Source organism: Mytilus trossulus, chromosome 7 (genome assembly GCF_036588685.1).
Source record: "Mytilus trossulus isolate FHL-02 chromosome 7, PNRI_Mtr1.1.1.hap1, whole genome shotgun sequence".
Lineage (NCBI taxonomy): Eukaryota > Metazoa > Mollusca > Bivalvia > Mytilida > Mytilidae > Mytilus > Mytilus trossulus.
This window is the reverse complement of record NC_086379.1, coordinates 74,893,886-74,913,993: the sequence shown is the minus strand read 5'-3', so window position 1 is coordinate 74,913,993 and position 20,108 is coordinate 74,893,886. Positions and strand designations below refer to the sequence as shown.

Here is a 20,108-nt window from a genome sequence, read left to right as displayed (position 1 = left end):
TTTAAATGAGTATACAGGTGTCTTAGTATACTTTTTATTTCTCACAATGCCTTTTTAAAATTATTTATTTTAAATAAATGAATTTGTGTCAATACCGCTCATGTAGATATTCCTTCCAAAAAAGAGGGAAATTTGGCAGATCTGCATTGAGCAATTATAGTGATATTGCAAAACATTCTTATTGCAAATGTGTTGGTTATTTTTTTATATTTGAGCCATTTTCATAAAGACAACTGCAAGAATTTAGAATGGAAGAGATGTTTAAATTTATGTTTATGAAATGCAGTAGTCCCCTTTTATAAGACCCCCTCACAAACACGTAGAAAACTTATTTATCAAGGATAAAATTACTTCTCCGATGATCAACCAATTCGAAATGCCACTGACAACCAATAGTTATAGGAACTGATTAAGTATTAAGTAAACTGCACTTTACCCATTTGCTCCCATCCATGCCTATATGCTTGCAGGGAGTTTAATTCTTCAATTCATGGCCCATAAACTCTTTTCAGGTCTGTTATAATGAAAATATGACAACCTTTATGGCCTTTAGTGGAGAATAAAAATATAAAAACTATTAAAAGTAGCTAAAATCAGGTTGTGGTATGAGTTATTTGGTGAACTTATTGGGTCTAATAGGAGGTAAATTTAAAATGCAAACAACAATCAAAAGGCAAAATCAAAAGCACAAACACATCAAACAAATTGATAACAAATGTCATATTCCTGACTTGTTACACATAGTTTCTTATGTAGAAAATGGTGGATTGAACCTGATTTTATAGCCAGCTTAACCTCTAACTTGTATGACAATCAAATTCCAAACAGCCTTCAACAATGAGCAAAACCCAAACAGTGTAGTAAGCTTTAAAAGGCCGGGATTCAAAGCAGAAAAACAACTAACAAAACTTTAACTTTATAATGATATCTGTAATCTTTCTGTGTTATCTATAAATGTTAAAAATGTTCATTTCAGCATCAACATGTTCTCCATACAATATTCCAACCCCACAGCATGGTAGTAAATCTTGTATTCCAAAGACTGGAGACACCGGCTATGAATGCAATATAACATGTAGTTCAGGGTATTATATGTATGACTACCCCGACCAGAGTCTAGTTTCCATGGAATGTGATAATGGTGGTGGCTGGAATCGACCAATCATATCTGCTTGTACTCAAGGTAGGTTATTTAATATAGTTTTATTTCAGGGTTACCTTTGCATCTATATAATGATTATAAAATAATAATCTCATCTGCTTTTCCATAATATTGAAAAAGAATTACTGAAATAAAAAATAAAATACCTACTGGTGCATTATGTTTGTGTACAGCTTTTAATTACCTTTGCACACATTTGTTCAACAGGTAACACAACCCATTATATATATGATTTTAATATGACACTTTATACATAGTTTATACTCTTTCTATTAATCTTTTTCCCACCACTTCCAACAATGGGGAGAGTGAATTTAAGTTTTGAGCAAGATAAGTCTGTTTTATTATGCAAAGGTATAACAAGCACTTATTCCTTGTTGTGTCTAATAGGAGCATTTATATTTTTATATTGCGTTTTGAATCTTTGTGTTAGGCTTTCAAACTTCTTGCATTACATGCAAAATTGTAAATTTGTAACTAAGAACTGTATTTATTTAGGTTTAAAACACATTCTGTCAAAAGTTATAATTGTCCATGCATTTGGCTAATCAATATTGTTCAGAGTAAAAATCATCAAGAGGTTTGTAAAGATTGATCTAAACTATCATCTATCAAATACACATATTTAGTTCTGATTTACACTTCTTGAATACATTACTAAAAATACATATCTATTTTATAAACTTAAAGGAATTCCGTATATTTAGGATTATATGTTGATTGGGCAATGTTTATAAGATCAGACGAACCTTGCTTTGTTTGTTATATGTAACAAAAAACATTAAGATATGTTTTTTATTTTCAGCAAATGTCAGAGCACAGTATTCTGAAATCTATACAGTACAATACAATGCCCCTAGTAATATACCAAGTAGCTGTAAAGATCAATACCGTGGCAAGATTGCAGGACAGATTACAGCATCACAAGCCAAGTTACTATCGCTGTGCACCGCAGCTGTTGACACAAACATGATAGTTGGCTTGACTGTGGATGAAACATCAATTAACATTAACAGCAATGTGGTAAATATTTCACCTTGGCTAGTTAGCATTCACTTTGTCCTTCGGTCCTTTAGTTTGTCTAGTTGTCCAACAAATCCACTGTAGGACAACATTTTTGTTTTGAAGATTTATTATAATGTTTAGGTAGATATAAGAAGATGTGGTATAAGTGCCAATGAGACAAATGATTGTTTTTATAAAATGACCATAAACCCACTTATTCATGGTATGACATCAATATCTCTGACCTGACACTACAAACATTGCTACATGTCTATATGATGGTCTATCTGACCTTGACCAAAATATGAAGAATAATTAAACCTCTTTGAAATTTTTAATCTCAATTCCACCAGCATCATTTAATATATTCAAATCTTTTATTTGAATTTGAATTTCAGATGGATGTTACTTTTATTGTAACCATGGGACCTAATACATTTACAGTTGCACAGTTCAAAGAATGTTCTGGCTACAATAAAGCTACCTTTCAAATTGTAAGCTTCCCGATCCTCCAAAATATAGTTAGTGTGTCAGGATGTCCAGATCTAGTTGGAACATGGAATCCACCTCCAAACTTCAGTGGAAGTTTTCAGTGTACTAATCAAAGAAAATTGGTAGAATTAAGTGGAGTAACGTACTGTTGTAAGTATGCTGATAAATGTGTAGTTCAAAATTTTAAATTAACAATTTTAGGATAACTCAGTACTGTAAATTAGGAAATTAATGCAAGGTTTTTATTATTGCGAAAAATGTGACAGAGTTGTAAACGCAATAATTTAAACTCGCATTGTGAAATATTTTAAATGAATTAAACAAGATTTTTTCTCAAAATGTAAAAATTAAAATCGCATTTCAGTCTTAAATGACAAAATGGCAAACATAAATCCGCACAATAATTTCTGAATTTACAGTACCTTTTTTTGTCGAACCTGCAACTTTTGTTGCAGAAAGCTCGACATAGGAATAGTGATCCGGCGGTGGCTACGGCGGTGGTGGTGGCGTTAGCTAATTTCTTAAAAGCTTTATATTTTAGAAGGTAGAAGACCTGGATGCTTCATACTTTGTATATAGATGCCTCATGTTACGAAGTTTCCATCAATCACATGTCAAATGTCCTTGACCTCATTTTCTTGGTTCAGTGACCACTTGAAAAAAAGTTCAGATTTTTTGTAATGTTGAATTCTCTCTTATTATAAGTAATAGGATAATTATATTTGGTGTGTGCGTACCTTGCAAGGTCCTCATACCCGTCAGACAGTTTTTACTTGACCTTGACCTCATTTCATGGATCAGTGAACAAGGTTAAGTTTTGGTGGTCAAGTCCATATCTCAGATACTATAAGCAATAGGGCTAGTATATTAGGTGTATGGAAGGACTGTAAGGTGTACATGTCCAACTGGCAGGTGTCATCTGACCTTGACCTCATTTTCATGGTTCAGTTGTTATAGTTAAGTTTTTGTGTTTTGGTCTGTTTTTCTCATACTTTATGCAATAGATCTACTATAAACAAGGAATTATTTGAATCTGGAATAATTTTGAATTCTGGAAAATTGATTAGAAATGTATGATGAAATCTAACCCAACTAAATAGGGTTAGCCATGCATGCATGGCTAAGGTTAATTTTATGCTCACTATCATTTCAGTACAAACTAACTAACCCCCCTGAGCCATGCACGCATGGCTAACCCTATTTAGTTTGGTAAGTTTTCACCATAAATTTCTTATTAATTTTCCAGAATTCACAATTATTCCAGATTCAAATAATTCCTTGTTTATATTTGTTGTATGGAATGATTGTTAGGTGTACATGTCTAGCGTGCACATGTCATCTGACCTAGACCTCATTTTCATGGTTGAGTGGTCAAAGTTAAGTTTTTGAGTTTTTGTCTTTTTATCTAATACTATATGCCATAGGTCAACTAAATTTGGTGTATGGAAATATTTTATGATCTATATGTCAGTCGTGCAGGTTTTATTAGCTCACCTGGCCCGAAGGGCCAAGTGAGCTTTTCTCATCACTTGGCGTCCGTCGTCCGTCGTCGTCGTCCGTCGTCGTCGTCGTCCTGCGTCCGGCGTTAACTTTTACAAAAATCTTCTCCTCTGAAACTACTAGGCCAAATTTAACCAAACTTGGCCACAATCATCATTGGGGTATCTAGTTTATAAATTGTGTCCGGTGACCCCGCCAACTAACCAAGATGGCCGCCATGGCTATAAATAGAACATAGGGGTAAAATGCAGTTTTTGGCTTATAACTCAAAAACCAAAGCATTTAGGGCAAATCTGACATGGGGGTAATATTGTTAATCAGGTTAAGATCTATCTGCCCTGAAATTTTCAGATGAATCTGACATTCCGTTGTTAGGTTGCTGCACCTGAATTGGTAATTTTAAGGAAATTTTGTTGTTTTTGGTTATTATCTTGAATATTATTTTAGATAGAGATAAACTGTAAAAAGCAATAATGTTCAGCAAAGTAAGATCTACAAAAAAGTCAACATGACCAAAATGATCAGTTGACCACTTTAGGAGTTATTGCCCTTTATAGTCAATTTTTAACCATTTTTCGTAAAATCTTAGTAATCTTTTAGAAAAATCTTCTCCCCTGAAACTGCTGGGCCAAATTATTTGAAACTTGGCCACAATCATCATTGGGGTATCTAGTTTAAAAATTGTGTCCGATGACCTGGCCATCAAACCAAGATGGCCCCCACGGCTAAAAATAGAACATAGGGGTAAAATGCAGTTTTTGGCTTATAACTCAAAAACCAAATAATTTAGAGAAAATCTGACATGAAGTAAAATTGTTAATCAGGTCAAGATCTATCTGCCCTGAAATTTTCAGATGAATTGGACAACCTGTTTTTGGGTTGCGGCCCCTGAATTGGTAATTTTAAGGAAATTTTGCTGTTTTATATTGAATATTATTATAGATATAGGTAAACTGTAAACAGCAATAATGTTCAGCAAAGTAAGATCTACAAATAAGTCAACATGAACGAAATGGTCAATTGACCCCTGTAGGAGTTATTGACCTTTGTAGTCAATTTTCAATCTGCTTCATTTGTTTAATATTCACATAGACCAAGGTGAGCGACACAGGCTCTTTAGAGCCTCTAGTTTGACCTCAACCTCATTTTCACGGTTCATTGCTCAGTGTTAAGTTAATGTGTTTTGGTCTGTTTTTCTTAAACTATAAGTAATAGGTCAACTATATTTGTTGAATGGAAGCATTGCTAGCTGTTCATGTCTGCCTGGCATGGTTCATCTGACCTTGACCTCATTTTCATGGTTTATTGGTCTTTGTTTAGTTATCTTTGTTAAAGTAAAATTTATGTGACAGTTTTTAATAAAGCTTTATACTTTGGACTTTCAACATAATATCAATGATAAGTAAAGAAGGCGAGACATTTCAGCGTGTGCACTCTTGTATACATAACTTACCAATATTCCTGAAAAAATCTACCTCAAGTACAAACTCATTGAAAAAATATTTAAAAAAAAATTGCATGTTGAAACATCAATCTGTGTAATTTCATACCCAGACAGGTAATAATTTTTCACATACTTGCTTCAACTTGAAATATTGTTGAGGTTATTTGAATGATGCCAATAGTATATGAATTCATTAAGGTGGTACCTAACACTACAGGGAGATAACTCTGTAATATCAGCTTAACGTTTTAATAACGTTGTGTTGTGAAGGCAATATAAAGCTTCTCAATGATCAAAATAAGTGTTTGTCAAACTGCTATATAACCAGTCTAATTTTTCTGACAAAACGCTTGGTTCAAATTTTTTGATTTTTTTATATTTTTGTAAAAGGGTCAAAGTAAATACTTTGTCAAAATTTTATGAAAATGAAACGAGCCAAATTAATTTTAGTGAAAGTGTTGGGTACCACCTTAAATTTACTTATTTTGAAAACTGTATATTTAATATCAATTTGATTTTACAGAGAAACAAAATTGAACAGAAAATTTGTGATAGCTAGATTTATGGGTGCTTTAATTCCCATTTTGCCTACATAGACCATATTTTTTAAAACTGAAACTTAGAAAAAAAAAACCCCGGAAAACATAGCTACCAGCAGAACGACTACTTAATTGAATAAAGAAATACAAAATTGGAATTTCATTTGATCATGTACATTTCTCTGCATTGATTAAAAGGAAATTAAACTGCTATGCAAATAGGTAATAATTTAAATGTAAACTTTTTGCAGTGGCTTGCCCTGAGGGAACATACACTACAGGTCCAGGAACATGTGACTTGTGTCAAGAGGGAACCTATAACCTAGCAGTGGGTGCTACGCAATGTACAGACTGTACAGTTGGCTCAACTACATATGGAAAAGGAAATATTTATGCTTCTTCCTGTCAGAGAGGTAAATTATTTAAGGCTCTGATTTTCTTAAAGGATATATTTCATCGGTTAAAGGAGATTGATTTGTAAAGATATCAATACAATATTACAAACCCTGTAAACAAGGAAAAAAGGATAGATATTTTAGGACTTCAATAACCATATCTCAGTCAAGACTTCAATTAGAAATCATATGTTAGTTCAAACTTCAGTAAATATATCTATGTCTAATCTTCAGTAGCTGTAGTTAAAGGTATAAAAGTAAAAAGATGTTCTTTGTAGTAGAATCGCTAATGAGACATCTATTCACCAAAAACTGAAGAAAAAGTAAGTATAAAATTAAAGGTTGTTTTTAAAGCCTTCAGCAATTAGCCAAACTCATAGAATTAAGTAAGTTAAATAAAAAATATTTGCAAGACTAATTTAGATTGGATTCAAAAGGAGGGTAAAAAAAACACAAAAAAAACAACAATATTGGCGGTCAGCATCCAACAACTACAACCTCTGTATTTTGGACTGGCACATAAAGAATGCGGTTGGAGAAAATGCTTTTGAGAGTGCTCACCCCTCTCTCTAACCTTCATCTGATGTTGGATTAGCTTGTAAAAGTTATTGTACCAGGTTATAGGTTTACCAAGTCCAAACATTAATAGCTATAATTCAAGTAGTCAGTACATTTATAAGTCAGTGTTCATCATTTAGTGTCTTTTTCAGTGATTTATTTTATTTAATACATTGTCACTGTATATTTTCTTGTAGCTAAATGTCGTGCAGGCTTTTACTCATCAACAGGATTTTCACCTTGCACCCAGTGTCCAAGAGATACATACTCTGTAAATAATAGCACTCATTGTACAGGCTGCCCAACTGATACCATCACATACAGAACAGGTTCAGTTAAGCTAGCTGATTGTCATGGTAATTATTTGTGTAAAAAAACATTAATTAATCTCCAGCTTAAAAAAAAGACTAAACATACCAAAGCCTCCTCATGTTTTTTCTTTATTATTTGTGAGAAAAAATTAGGAGAGGAATTCATATTTGTCATAATGTCCACTTATAATAAGGTTCATCAATTATATTTCTGCATAAAAGCAAAGTCAACATGAATGTAATAGAAAAAAATGTTAAAGAACAACAAAAAACACACAAAAAGCAAAGGAACAGCACTTGTATTGCTGTTCTTCATCATAAAGTCTCAGTGAGATATGAGCAACTGTTTGTATTCTGTCTTCATTCATCTTTATTTGATTAGTTTCGAAGTAGGGATAGCTGTTTTACAGGCAAATATGATTGAATAACTATCTAGGCCAAAATACATACTTTTGATAACATATATATTAGATTTGGGCTTTGTCAAAGTTTGCCAACAAACCAATAGACAATTTGTAAAAAAAAATCCTTACATTTTAAATGTATTGTTTATAATTTAATGTCATTTTTATGTTTTTTGTATAATTTTTTATTGTTCACATTTAATGTTATAATTTTTCTTTGTTTAAGACTGAACTAAATTTTGTTATTTACATTAAGAGTCCCTATAATTATACCCCGCTTCAAAAAAAAAAGGGGGGGTATACTGCTTTACCTCTGTCTGTCTGTCCATCAGTCAGTCAGTCCATCAGTCAGTCTATCAGTCAGTCTGTCTGTACCATTAATATTTTTCGTCACATTTTTCTCAAGAACTACAATACAAGGATTTCTGAAATTTGGTTTCAGGGTTTATCTAAGTCAGCTATACCCTGTGATGCGTTTTCAGATTGATCACTTGACAACTTCCTGTTTACCGAACACTTGTATGATTTTACATATGATAGCCAAGTTGAAAATTTTCATCACATTTTTCTCAGGAACTACAGTACAATGATTTCTGAAATTTGGTTACAGGATTTATATAAGTCAGCTATACCGTGTGATGCGCTTTCAGATTCATGACTCGACAATTTCCTGTTTACCAAACACTTGCATATTTTTACACTATTAATGTTATCCACTTGCGGCTGGGTATCATCAGTGAGCAGTAGCTCGCAGTTTCACTTGTTACTTATTGATTTTAGCTTAATGCCTGAAGTTCATATTTACAATAAAATGTCTTAATTTCTTATTTTTTGTAGCTAAATGTCCTGTAGGCCAGTTCAGTTATAATGGTTATGCACCAAACTGTCGGCCATGTCCTCAGAATTACTACCAGTCGAGTACTGGTTCAACCCTCTGTACTCGTTGTAATGTGGATAAGATCACACTGAGTACTGGTTCAGATGATGTAACTGATTGTGTTGATGCAGGTAAGTTATCAAGTACCACTTCTGTCATTAATAATAACAGTGTAACCTGCCTAATCAGACGCCTGAGTATTTCAACATCTTGCTTAACCGACACATTTTCTTGATCCCAAAATATGTTTACCATTACAGAAAACAAAGTATTATGTCACCCTGCTGAATTCTTTTTACTGATTCAAAATAAAAGACTGTTATGAATTGATTGTTCATGAGTAAAGGAATAAAAAGCAGAAAAAAATGAAGGGTCCATGACTCCATTCACTTGTTTTTTCAAGATACTAGGATGCAACAAGTCTTCTTCATTTTGATTTTAAAATTTGTGATATCACCAAAATTAAATGCATGTTGCTTTTCTGTTGATTATTGCTTTCTTAAAGTCCAGTGGCAAATACTTCATGAATACTCAGGACCAGTTACAGGAATGTTTTGTGTATAGTGTGTTGTTTGTCGATAATTTTTTTTTACATATAGATGTATAATATAAAATATGCTTGCAGCAACCCAACTATGTACTGCTAATAGATGTTTCAATGGAGGCACCTGTTTGATAAGAAATAATGGATTTTATTGCCAATGTACTGCAGGTGAGTAAAAGTATTTTCTTTATATTTTTCTAGTTTCAATGGGAAATTAGAGTTTTGTCCCCATTTTCACAGTCCACTGAACAAGAAAATGATAGTGTGAGTGGAGCATCAGTGTACTATGGACAGATTCTTATTAATTATGAATTTAAACTGAGTTAGACTTGAGACTTTGTTTGAACTACATTGAATAAGAAGTTCTATTGAAGGATGGTTAAAAGAGGCAGTTTGAGCTTATTATAATATGAAACAAGAATGTGTCCATAGTACAGGGATGCCCCACTTGCACTATCATTTTCAATGTTCAGTGGACCGTGGTATTGGGATCAAAAGACTTTAATTTGGCATTTAGATTAGAAAGATCATATCATTGGGAACATGTGTACTAAGTTTCAAGTTGATTGGACTTTAACTTCATCAAAAACTACCTTGACCAAAAACTTAAACCTGAAGTGGGGCGAATGGACAAAAGTACAAACATACGTACAGACCATAAAACATAATGCCCCTCTACTATCATAGGTTGAGCATGAAAATGGTCAAAACATTTATTTTGATCTAAAAGAAGAACCAAAGATTTTTTTAAGACAGTGTTAGAGAATTATGAATGAATGAAATGATCATTTTGAAATAAAAGTTTTAAAATAAGTTTAAGTTATACATTTATTAAAATACTGCAAAATCAAAACTAATTGTTGGATAATTGGCAAAAATGCAAGTTCCTTAATTATTGCAATATCTGGAAAATACTGTAGATAACATATGACTATTAAAATTATGATGCAAGATTTTATTTATAAAAACCTATAATGTCACAATATAAAGACAACTAAAAAATCTTAATTTCTATTGTAAAAATTTTAATTGAGAGTTATCTTGACTTTGAACTATTTTAGGATATTATGGACAAACATGTGGAGCTGTAGTTAACCACTGTTCCTCAACACCTTGTTACAATAATGGTGCTTGTTCCAGTTCTCCAACAGGATATAGTTGTACATGTCCTCCTGGTAAGTGTTAACCACTGTTCCTCAACACCTTGTTACAATAATGGTGCTTGTACCAGTACTTAAACAGGATATAGTTGTACATGTCCACCTGGTAAGTGTTAACCACTGTTCCTCAACACCTTGTTACAATAATGGTGCTTGTACCAGTACTTAAACAGGATATACTTGTACATGTCCACCTGGAAAGTGTTAACCACTGTTCCTCAACACCTTGTTACAATAATGGTGCTTGTACCAGTACTCAAACAGGATATAGTTGTACATGTCCTCCTGGTAAGTGTTAACCACTGTTCCTCAACACCTTGTTACAATAATGGTGCTTGTTCCAGTTCTCCAACAGGATATAGTTGTACATGTCCTCCTGGTAAGTGTTAACCACAGTTCCTCAACACCTTGTTACAATAATGGTGCTTGTTCCAGTTCTCCAACAGGATATACTTGTACATGTCCAACTGGTAAGTGTTCACCACTGTTCCTCAACACCTTGTTACAATAATGGTGCTTGTACCAGTACTCCAACAGGATATACTTGTACATGTCCACCTGGTAAGTGTTAACCACTGTTCCTCAACACCTTGTTACAATAATGGTGCTTGTACCAGTACTCCAACAGGATATACTTGTACATGTCCTCCTGGTAAGTGTTAACCACTGTTCCTCAACTTTTTGTTACAATAATGGTGCTTGTTCCAGTACTCAAACAGGATATACTTGTACATGTCCTCCTGGTAAGTGTTAACCACTGTTCCTCAACACCTTGTTACAATAATGGTGCTTGTTCCAGTACTCAAACAGGATATACTTGTACATGTCCACCTGGTAAGTGTTCATCAATGTTCCTCAACACCTTGTTACAATAATGGTGCTTGTACCAGTACTCAAACAGGATATAGTTGTACATGTCCTCCTGGTAAGTGTTCACCACTGTTCCTTAACACCGTGTTACAATAATGGTGCTTGTTCCAGTACTCAAACAGGATATACTGATACATGTCCTCCTGGTAAGTGTTAACCACTGTTCCTCGACACCTTGTTACAATAATGGTGCTTGTACCAGTACTCAAACAGGATATATGTGTACATGTCCTCCTGGTAAGTGTTCACCACTGTTCCTCAACACCTTGTTACAATAATGGTGCTTGTTCCAGTTCTCCAACAGGATATACTTGTACATGTCCACCTGGTAAGTGTTAACCACTGTTCCTCAACACCTTGTTACAATAATGGTGCTTGTACCAGTACTCAAACAGGATATATGTGTACATGTCCTCCTGGTAAGTGTTAACCACTGTTCCTCAACACCTTGTTACAATAATGGTGCTTGTACCAGTACTCAAACAGGATATAGTTGTACATGTCCTCCTGGTAAGTGTTAACCACTGTTCCTCAACACCTTGTTACAATAATGGTGCTTGTTCCAGTACTCAAACAGGATATACTTGTACATGTCCACCTGGTAAGTGTTAATGTAAAGCAAAATTATATCCGGGTGAAATTTGATCCGGAGGAAAAAATGTCACAGTAATTGTTGTTATTTTTTTATCCGGAGGAAAATATTTCCCTGGGATATTTCTTCCTTTGCCGTGAAATTCTATCTGGGTGGTTAACTTATTGAATAGTCATTAGAAAAAAACTTATCCTTTACAAATAATATGAAATAATAAAAGTGTATTTGAATTAAACCTATTTTGTGAAAAAAAAAGAGTATTTTAATGGCAATTATTTCACAAATAATCATTGAAAACATTTCCTGAAAAAATTCAAGTAAATATCATTCTTTTAAAAAGAAAATTATCATAAAAACCAAGGACTTATATACGTCCCTGATTAAACATAAGAAAGAAAACCAGAAATAATTTCAAAGATCGTAATTGTGAAATAATATCATGATTACATATAAAGGTAAGTGAAATACATGTAAAAGTGAGTTGTTTTCAGATCTCAGTACAAATATAAATTAAAACGTAAAGGTAGAAATATAGTTGCATTACTACTGTTAACATTAATGGAAGAATTTGATTATGATAATATTTTTAACTATATCAATAGTCTGGGATAAAGATGTTGTTGTTGATTATATGGAATTCAGATAAATTATAGCATAACAATATATTGGCACAAAAGCAATTTTAACAGCTGGATAATATTTACCTGTGAAATAATATCTGTCTTATTAAAAACTTATATGGTGTAAGTCATCTTGTTATATAAATGAATATATAAAAAATAAGATTCAAAGAAAAAATTCACTATGAAATAGATTCAGAAATATATTATATTGAATATCTTTAAAAATATAAATTGCTCATAATTACCTCCCTTTGATAAATTATGCAAATTTGTTCTACCTTTGTGAAACATTTTATAATTAAAGTCAGGTATATATTGATTGCGAGTAACTTATATACTAGTTATTGGGAGTATATTTCACAAGGTTCTGTGAAAAATGATACGGCAAATATATACCGGTACATACTATCCGCATAACACAGATAGATTTTCACTCCTCCGGAAAAATTCTACCTGTGAAATACCATGCCTGGAAAAAAATTACCGTGATAAATTATCCTCAGGATAAAATATCACAGAGGAAGAAATAAACCGTTACATTAACCACTGTTCCTCAACACCTTGTTACAATAATGGTGCTTGTACCAGTACTCCAACAGGATATACTTGTACATGTCCACCTGGTAAGTGTTCATTATTGTTGAATATGTGAGTGTCTAAAAGGAGTTTACAGAATAGAGAATGATGGGCAAAAAATACAGAAAGAAGGACAAACATTTTAAGAATAGAGAATATAGGCAGCATAAAAAAGAATAGATAATATTGGTGTGTAAAATTATAAAGGATAAAGAACACTGTGATGCTAAAATATTAAGAAAAGAGAATAATAAAGAAAATATTTTTTTTTTAGAGAAAATGGTTGTTCATTTAAAAAATCGGATAACATTATAATGGATTTGCAAATTATTGCTGATTAATATTGTCTAGACAGTTTCAAACTTTTTAGACAGTCAAGATGTGCAATTGTTTATAAGAGCTAAAATTGTGTAGTTTATGTCTAAATGGTTAAATTTGGCAAGTATAAAGGTCTGTTATTGTTATAACGTTATAGGACACCTTATCTTTATTTATCAAAAAGCAAACTGATAACATATTGTCAAACACATCATACAACAATGTTTCTCTAATAAAAGATCTCAGTGGATGACACTAAGAATTCTAAATAAAAAGATTTTCAAAAAAATAAATTTCAAGTTGAAAATTCTAAATATTTCAAATGGGAGAAAATAATGTATATGGTAGATCAGTCTCTTGTAATTAAAAAAAAGAACAGAACAACCACCCACATATCACTGAATTTAATGTTTATATTACACAGGCACAACAGGAGCTAGATGTGAGACTGACATCGATACTGAATGTCAGACAAATCCTTGTCAAAATGGTGGAGTCTGCTTAAATAGAATCCAGGACTATCTCTGTGTTTGTCCTGTGACATTTACAGGAAAAAAGTAAGTAGCAATACATTAATATGCTTTAATGAGTGTCTGGATAGGGGGTTTCAGAATTTAAGATAATGTTAAAAAAATCAAAAATAAAGGGCAATTGAAAGTAAGACAAGCGAAAAAATGGCAAAACAGATAAAGAATATAAAGAAAAATGGTTATGAAAAATTAATAAAAATATTGACCGATTATCCAGACAAGGGGTACTTGTAAAAGTAATCAATATTAATAATTGTCGGTGGAATAGCACTTTCATTTCTGTTCAGATCCCGTTTAAATTTTTATGTAGAGTTCCTTTCATCAAAACCTTGGATCAATTTGATTATCAGAAAAATCTGAAATTTGGTACAAGTTTTCCAGGGGTTGAAATTTTCCAATATTAACTATGAATTAACTATGTCGTATGGGGGTATGAGCTCAGATTCTTTCATTATTATTTGAAGGTTTTAAGCTGTTGTTATCTAAATTCTAATAATTTAATTGGATGTAACACATCTTCTGATTGGCTAAAAATTTATTGTCTATCAGTACATAGACATAATCTTGTCACGTGATAGCAACATCATCAGCATTTTTGCATTATTTAATCCCTACTATAAATAGAATTCAGAATAAAATATAAGGAATGTCTATTTTTTGTTGTTGTTTTTTTTGTCTATTCAAAATAACCTCAAAAAAGTTGTGCACACGTTTAAATAGTATATTCAGTGTACAATTTTTATGTTATTTTTCATAGACAGAAAAATATTACATTCATTTCTTGATGAAATCTGAACAAGAAATTATTTGAATAAGGATTCATTTTGAATTCTGGAAAATTGATAAGTAAGTATGATGAAACTAACCAAACTAAATAAGTTAGCCTTGTGCACATGACTAAGGGGGGGGTAGTTTAGTTCATACTGAAATATCAGTGAAAGTAAAATGAACCTTAGTCATGCATGCCTGACTAATCCATGTAGTTGGGTTAGTTTATAACATACTTTCAGAATTCAAAATTATTCCAGATTCAAACAATTTCTTGTTTTTTTAATCTTTTCTTATACTGGTGATCAAACATTCTATCTATTTCAATTCATTTTAGTGAGTATAGTCGATTATTTACAAATTTTTGATAATGCATGTTTTTTCTATGAAGGAAGTGGGAGAATTAATTTATCAGAAAATGTGCATGTATTATACATAATATCCAAGACATTATTCATTAAGGGAAAGGTAACTAGCTTTGAGGTCAGTTAATCTGTAAAGGTTAGGGCATCTGGCTGCAGGGGTCGAGCATTAACTATAACCAATTTTTCCAATAGCTCATTTAAGAATAGGTAAATGTTACAAGTCTGAAATATGTATAAGTGGTGTAGGCTTTTTATAAATAGATATAGGAAGATGTGGTGTGAGTGCCAATGAGACAGCTCTCCATCCAAATAACATGTTAAAAAAAAGTAAACCATTATAGGTCAATGTACAGCTAGTATGGAATTTTTTTTAAAGAAAAGTATGGATGAAAACTGTTTTTATCATGTAGATGTTACATAATAAAGTCTTTCTCTTTTCCATGGACATTTTTTATTTTTTTTGTTCTTATCAAATCAATATTTTTTTATGGTGAAATGACCTTCAATTGTTCTTTGAACAATTTTATTTTAATTTTTATAGTGTTTCAATTGTCAAATCAGTAGCAGCTACAGTGTATTAAAGTTCAAATATCATAATAAAATTGAGAAAGGAAATGGTGAATATGTCAAAGCGACAACCACCCGACCATAGAGCAAACAACAGCCGAAGGCAACCAATGGGTCTTCAATGTAGCGAGAATTCCCGCACCCGTAGGTGTCCTTCAGCTGGCCCCTAAAATATGCATAATAGTACAGTGATAATGGACGTCATACTAAACTCCGAATTATACACAAGAAACTAAAATTTAAAATAAATCTATTAAGAAGATGCAAATTAATGTGAAAAGAAAAAAATAAGAGAGACACATAAACTCCAAAGGATAAAGGCCGGGTACACTCTTAGGGTAGGTATTTCCTATGCATGCAGCATCCCTGCCATGTGATTCCACACAAAAAAAAAAGAAATGAAGACTAGGTGATTTATGTGTTGTTCATTAGATGGTACCTTTAGCTAGTATTTATGTCATATTTGTTGTTTTTAATGTTGTATTTGTTTTTGTTAGTTGCATTGGACAGTCCAATATATGCCTGGATAAGCCATGTCTTAATAATGGTGCATGTACAAGCTATGATAATGTCCGCAGGAAGTGTACCTGCAATGCTGGTTATACTGGGGACGATTGTAGTGTAAATATTCGTAAGTAGTTATAATTTTTTAAATATAAAACTTATAAGACATGAATCTTCTAAACATATTTATAGTGAAGATATGTAGGAATTTAGATACAAAATTATAATATTTTTTTTAAATTCTAAAATTAGAAAATGTACAATAGAAATAAGATTATTCATTTTTCATATAAAGTCCATGTAACCATTTTCTGATTTCAAATGAGTTGTATTTAGTCCATGTTAGATAAATATCATCTTCTAATTTTCAGATTTCAGAGAAGTTTGATGTATTCCATTTTATAGTTTTCAGATTTCAGAGTAGTTTGATATATATAGTTCCATGTTATCATTTTCTCAATTCAGATTTGATGTAGTCAAATGTGCAGTTGTCATTTCAGATTTTAGAGGATTTTTAAATCAATGATTTGATTTTATGTTTTCAGAGGAATGTGATTCTAATCCATGTTATAATGATGCAACATGTGAGGACAGAGTAAATGGATATTTCTGTCAATGTAAGAATGGTTATTCTGGTACCCGATGTGAAGTTCGTACCAGTCCATGTGTCAATTGTAATGGTGGAACATGTGTAGATGATTATAGAACAGACTCCTATAGATGTGTCTGTAACGAAGGGCTTTCTAATGGTTAGTATAAAGTGATATATATGTATATGATGATAAGACTGATTTCTACATTCATGTCTGTATCTAACACTTATATCACAACTGTATCTAACTCTTATATCACGACTGAATAATACCTTATCGCTATTTGTCCACAGAAAATAACAACTATAGGTTGCGGTATGGCCTTCAACAATGAGCTAAGCCCATACGGCATAGTCAGCTATAAAAGGCCCCGAAATGATAATGTAAAACAAGAAAACAAGAAAACTAACGGCCTTATTTATATAAATTTTTTTTTAGAAAAAAAAATATGTAACACACAAACAAACGACAACCACTGAATTACAGGCCCCTGACTTGGGATAGGCACATACATACATAATGTGGTGGGGTTAAACATGTTAGCAGAATCCCAACCCTCCCCTAACCTGGGACAGTGGTATAACAGTAGAACATTAGAACGAATGCATTACATATTTAATATTCGGATGTCAGTGTTTAATAATTTAAACATTTATTTGTAGGAGATTTATGCCATTATGAACTCCATGTGAATACTGTTCCATCACTGAGTAATTCACAACAGCAAACAAAAGATACTATTGACGATTGTATGGCTGTATGTGGTACAAACAAGGATGCATGTCGTGGTGTTGTTTACAAGTCCAGTGAGAAATTATGTCACATCTTCTTTAACTCACTCCCAACAGACAGAACTATTGATACTAACTACAATTTATATGTAAAGACTTGCATCAGACCAACAGGCAAGTTGCTATTATAGATTAATTTATGGCAGTTTATTTTCTACTGAATCTGATTTGTTGATAGCGAATACTGTAAATTCAGAATTTATTGTGTGCATTTATTATTACAATTTTGTCATTTTACACTAAAATGGGATTTAAATCTTTGCGTCATTGAGATTAATCTGTTTAATTCTTATAAATTATTTCAAAATGCTAGTTTTAATTATAATGATTATAACCCTGTCACATTTTTCGCAATAATGAAATATCACAATAATTTCGAAATTTACAGTATATGATTGACTTAAGTTGCTGCTCATTATCACAAGGCTATTATTGAGGGGGGTTAGGAGGGGTCCTGATCCCGAAATCCCAGGCTTAAAAAAACAAAATCTGGAGGTCCCTAATATTAAAATAATAAATTCTGACATTCTGAAGTTAAAAAAGAAGAATTCCCTCATCACGAAAGTGACAATCTGGAAATCCTGAACTTAAAACACCCGTTCCCGGATTCCCAATAAAAGTCCTATCCCCCTCATTATTGATACTAGATGAAAGAAGTTAAGAAGATCAACCATTTGATGAGTTCTTTATCATCTTTGTATTTTTGTATTGACAATCCCTTTAGATTTGAATTCCACTTCAATTAGATTTAGTTTAGATTATTGAGTTTATGAAACAGCATTAAGAAATTTACATAAAGGTATGCAGTATATTAACAGTGAAGATATAATTTTGTAGATGATTTTTACACCCCCTGGTTTAACATTGACAGTCCAGATACAGGAAATGGTGACAATGAAAGACGAACATCATTAACAACAGTAAGTAATGGTATCTATATGAAAAAACAATAGTTAATCTTATGTCTATTATTATTGGGGCATTTTGTTTGTCCATCTATTAATTTTCTGTCCTGTATTTGGCTTCAGATTTAATTTAATTTACTTTTCTACTTCTTTAGTAGTCAAACCACCAAATCACTACCTGTAATTAAGAGAGTATGTCAAATAAGCCTTACTCCGACACAAAATAATACTTTAGATGTCATTGTTTACTTAAATTAACCAACAAATTTTCAGAAATGAAACTTTGGGTGAAAAATTATGTATATTTGAATCATATGCCAAATGAGGGTTTTTGACCCTAATCTGTAGTGCACTACACAGGAAATGTGATTTTGTGTTAGCTGGAGATGGTGTCCTATGGATAAATATATTTATGTTTTATATTTGTTTTAAGCATGTGTTTTAAAAATAATATTAAACAGATAAAGTTAATTAGTTGCCTAAGCATTTGGTCATCTCATTTCTTTGGAGATATGACCCATCCCTCAATCATTGAACTTGAATCATTTGCATAGTTGGCATGTTTAAAGTTTGTGGTTAGGTCAGTTTAAGATGAAACACTAATGACAAGTCAATGATATTTGGTATGCAGTTGTTTCACCATCGATACCCTTATTTTTTGGCACCAAGTTGTTAAACAAAATATTTTTGTGATAATTAATTATTTAAATTTGTATTTTTTCTTGGTTAATCAAGTGATCAATGTACTAGAGAATTCATTCCATTAAGTACAAGTTCCACTTTGAACATTTTGAAATTAAACATTGTTATTTATAATTTTGATACACATTTATATAAAATCTGAAGATATTCAATATGGCGTCCTTCTAACAGGTTATCTACATAAGTATATTCATTACAATCCTCAAATAGCGTCTTCCACATTAATTTGGCTTTAAACAATAATCATTTGAAATGCAGTTGTCAAAAGTAAAATTTGTATTTGTTTACATACAATTTTGTTTCAATTATCATAATAACTATTGTAAATTTTGTATTTTAGTATGGTGTTAATCTATGCAGTGGTACAGAACCTGTAGGAGCCGAATGTCGTGTATTTAACAAAACATTGACTTTCGATTACCAAACTGGAGATACTTTATCATTATCATGTAGTACTAATGGTTTAGAATGTACCAATAGTGGCAATAATGGCTGTGAAGATTATGAAGTGCGCTATAGATGTAGTGCAAATGAAGGTAAATTGGCAAGTTCTCTGTTATATTTTGTCCATTTTTACATGCAAAGCTCTGATTCTTTGACCAGATTTGTCTATAATTTTTGGTCCTTTTTTGTTAATATCTCTTCATATTTTAAACAAGCTTTAGATTTACAATTCTAATGCAATTTGGATGTAACAATTTTTTTCATTGGCTAAAAGTTGCCGTCAAATCCACAGTTGACCTGGCGTAACTAAGGAGGGACCCGCCATTTTAAATTGATGAATCAACAAATGTTCGAATACTACTATATAATCGAAAATAAAAAAACACCTACCTCGAATTCACCGTTTTAATTTAATTTTATCTGAATTTGAAGCGTACAGGTACTGTAATAACGTCCAGTTTGTAAGTTTTCATTTGTATGACGTCACATTTAGCCATGACGTCTTTGTGCCAAAATCATTCATGAAGTTTCGCGGATTTTTTTTTTATTTGACATATTTAGACATTTTT

The 20,108-nt window shown here is 32.1% G+C and overlaps 1 protein-coding gene across 2 annotated transcripts in view; it reads left to right on the top strand.

The window, feature by feature from the left end:
• LOC134725806 (uncharacterized) overlaps positions 1 to 20,108 on the top strand; it is an 88,642-nt gene that overhangs the window by 32,674 nt on the left and 35,860 nt on the right. For both annotated transcript variants that reach the window (XM_063589973.1, XM_063589974.1), the window contains exons 26-39: positions 977 to 1,183; positions 1,968 to 2,185; positions 2,566 to 2,809; positions 6,394 to 6,555; positions 7,293 to 7,451; positions 8,648 to 8,818; positions 9,313 to 9,399; positions 10,293 to 10,406; positions 13,795 to 13,927; positions 16,098 to 16,231; positions 16,650 to 16,853; positions 17,360 to 17,602; positions 18,326 to 18,408; positions 19,436 to 19,631. In XM_063589973.1, the coding sequence (XP_063446043.1) occupies positions 977 to 1,183; positions 1,968 to 2,185; positions 2,566 to 2,809; positions 6,394 to 6,555; positions 7,293 to 7,451; positions 8,648 to 8,818; positions 9,313 to 9,399; positions 10,293 to 10,406; positions 13,795 to 13,927; positions 16,098 to 16,231; positions 16,650 to 16,853; positions 17,360 to 17,602; positions 18,326 to 18,408; positions 19,436 to 19,631 (2,355 nt within the window). The remainder of the gene's footprint in view (positions 1 to 976; positions 1,184 to 1,967; positions 2,186 to 2,565; positions 2,810 to 6,393; positions 6,556 to 7,292; positions 7,452 to 8,647; positions 8,819 to 9,312; positions 9,400 to 10,292; positions 10,407 to 13,794; positions 13,928 to 16,097; positions 16,232 to 16,649; positions 16,854 to 17,359; positions 17,603 to 18,325; positions 18,409 to 19,435; positions 19,632 to 20,108) is intronic.